General features: G+C 28.0%; 1 protein-coding gene across 1 annotated transcript; it reads left to right on the forward strand.

The window, feature by feature from the left end:
• Nucleotides 1-751: 751 nt before the first annotated feature.
• Nucleotides 752-1,537, forward strand: LOC124912339 (non-specific lipid-transfer protein 1-like). The gene is made up of 2 exons (XM_047452949.1): nucleotides 752-1,176; nucleotides 1,258-1,537. The coding sequence occupies exons 1-2, from the start codon at nucleotides 812-814 to the stop codon at nucleotides 1,265-1,267; spliced, it is 375 nt and encodes a 124-aa protein (XP_047308905.1). The 5' UTR covers nucleotides 752-811; the 3' UTR covers nucleotides 1,268-1,537.
• Nucleotides 1,538-3,402: the final 1,865 nt, after the last annotated feature.

Raw genomic sequence — 3,402 nt, forward strand, 5'->3', positions numbered from 1 at the left:
AGATCAATAATTATTAACCACGACGTTTTCCTAAAGCCGTGGTTAATAATGTGTAATTATTAATCGCGACGTTCTCGTAAAGCCGTGGTTAATATTTATGCATTATTAACCACAACTTCCTCCCCTAAAGTCGTGGTTAATAATCAAAATATTTTAACGTTGATTTTTAGCGTCGACGAACGACGGCTTTGGTCGCCGTCGTTAATAATCATTAACGTCGACATTATGGATTTTAATGACGATTTTCGCTGTCTTTAATATTCTTTTTCCCACGATTTAAAAGGTATTTATATATAATGAGAAAATAATAATAAATTAAAAAAGAAATAATTTTAGTATTTTTAATAATTAGTTAAGTATTGTGATGAGTTAGAGGAGAATGAAATTATGTTTAGGATTATGTAAATAATATCAAGTGAACAAACTCTTAAATTTGACATAATTATTATAATTTTATTTTATGTAGGAAGCTAGTATCTTTCATCACCATAATTTATACTTAATTTAATATATTTTAAGTAGGAATTGAAATGTAAATTATTATTTTACTCTTACGATCTAAAACTATACCTATGTATTATAATTATATTAAAAAGAAAAATATTAATAAAAGAAAAGAAAAAAAAAAGATATGTAGTAAATTGAATGAGGTGACAAGTCTGAGGTCTGAGTGTCTTCATGCAGGACACCTGTGAAGTGGTAGAGGTCCCAATTTGACTATATAATGAGAGCATGGTTGTCCATAGTTTCTCACAAAAACAAACAAAGACAAATTAAATTGTTGAGATACCATTAATATATCTTTCTTCTCATGGCAAGCTCAGGATCAATGAAGAAGATGAATCTTGCTTGTGTGGTTCTAATGATGATGATCATGAGTAATATTGCACCCCAAGCCCATGCATTAGGATGTCCTGATGTCTTGGCTTACTTGAGGCCTTGCATTTCCTATTTGACTGGGGGAGGCGCCGGCGCCATACCGTATCCCTGCTGTGCCGGTGTCGGCTCACTTAATAATGCAGCAAGAACAACTCCCGACCGCAAGACTGCCTGTGTATGCTTGAAATCCCTCTCCGGATCTTTGCCTCCTAGATCTGTTGCCGCCGCCGCCGGAATCCCTGGAAAATGCCGTGTCAATGTTCCATACAAGATTGACCCCAGAACTGACTGCTCCAAGTATCTCTCTCCTCTCTCTCTCTCTCAATATTGAACTTGAGAAATAATTTGTCTAATTACATATTTGATGCAATTTTACAGGGTGGTGTAAGAGATTGAGAAATGGCGTGTTCTATTTTAAGTACTAGTTTGTATCCCTAAGTATGAAGAAGAGAAGAATAAAGATTGAGAGAGAATGGACCATGGATCTTGAACTCTCATTCATATCTACACTTGTATTGTGAAGCCTCATTCTTGATTTGAGAGCTTCTTCTAAAACATATATATGCATCTATCTATGTATCATCTTTTTGGTGAATGGTAATCATGTTTTCTACTTAATGTTATGTTCTTTATATGTATTCAATTATGTCTTTAGATTGGATCTCTTTTCGTATATGATGAAATATCTTAATAATGAGTGAGGGATTCGAGGTATGCATGAACAAATGTGAGTGCTAAGATTAACAATGACAATGTTAAAAAACAAAATAGATGGATCTCACAATGAACTTTTAGACCAAGAGAAAAAACAAATGTGATCTAAGTGGGTAAAAAGATTATTGGAGTTTAGATTTCTTGTTTATTTGAATTGGTCACGTTTTGGATTGGAGTTTTCAAAATGATGCTAGTCAACAACTTCTCTAGTAGAAGCGTTTTGCATTTGAAGAGGCGAATCTAGTTTGCTAGTTTTGAAGGAGGCATGAGACTAGACTCGTGGTGCGATAAAAGAAACGTGTTTAAGTTTCATGATAAAACAAATGTGTTTAGGTTCCATGATAAAAGAAATGTGTTTAGGTTCCACCTAGTGTCGTAATTATTATTTACATATTTTTATTATTATTACTCATTTGCATTTTTATAAAATATATAGCCCAATTATTATTTAAGATTTGAAATTAAGTCGTTTTTACCCTCACACACAAAAAATAAATAAATAAGAGTTCAAACATTAAATTGTGTTATATAGAGTTTAAACTATCAAATATTTTAACTATTTGAGATTTTTTTCAAATGAACAAAATGTTATTTTATCGTATTATTTTCGTTTTCTATTATATTGTCACGTTTTAAATAAATGATATTTAGAAACATTTTGGACGTATTTTTTAAAAACTTAATAGTGATGTCGTATTGTTTTTGAGATTTACACATTTATAATTTGTTAAGTTGGTTTGGTTGATTAAAAAAATGTATAATTTAAGGATATATTTGATTTTTTTTTAATAGAAATAGATTTTGTATTTATTTTTCAAATAACTTAATAACGACATAACCTTGTGTAAAGTCTACTAATTTAGACGTATTTTTGTTTTAAATCGAATATTTTTTTAATATACGCGTTCAAAACTATCGAATACAGTTTGAATGATTTAAAAACGTGTAATGTGTGAAAATATATTGAAAAATCGAAAGAAAAAAAATTGCTATTTTGTTTGTAACCATGTATGTAGAGGTATAATCAGTTATTTGACAGCAAAACATATAGAAATGTGATAATTAATTAAGAAAATGAAACTATTATATTAAAGTTATAATACTGACGATTCTTTGTTTGTACGGTTTTAAATGATTTTGATAGTTGGAGCTACATATGACCCAATTCAAAATTCAAACTGCATTTAATAAAAACGTCACAAGTTCGAATCTTTAATAACAATTGTGTCTAAAATATATAATATTCAAATAAAGTCATTTAAGAAAAATAAACTCCATATGACTTGGTTTAGTAAATTAAAAGTGTTCTTTAATTTGTAAACTTATTTTATTTTTCAATTTTATTATTATTGAATAGTTATACAATGAATACTAAGGATAAATTTGATTCAATTCAACTTATTCATTTCACTTATTCAGTTAGAATAGTAAGTGGAGAGAAAATTAGGTAGAATTATTATAACAAATTATTACGCATACGATAAACGCTCAAAATAAACTTGAAATCAAACTCACCCAATTTTTCAAATATTCATTTAAAATGATTAATTGCATTCAGAGTTCTTCACAAATATGTTAATTATCCTAATTTGGAATTTCTTTTTTAAGGATATTAATATATAATAAAATAAAAATATATTATTTAAAATAAAAAAATATTTTATTATTTTAATTAATAAATTAAGTAATAATTGTATGTAAAATTATATTTAATTAATTAAAGTTATTTAAATAATTTAATGAAGTGTATATCTCTTCTCATCCTCACAAATACATCCTTCTATTTATTTATTTTTAGAAGTAGTATAA

This window comes from Impatiens glandulifera, chromosome 8 (assembly GCF_907164915.1).
Source record: "Impatiens glandulifera chromosome 8, dImpGla2.1, whole genome shotgun sequence".
NCBI lineage: Eukaryota > Viridiplantae > Streptophyta > Magnoliopsida > Ericales > Balsaminaceae > Impatiens > Impatiens glandulifera.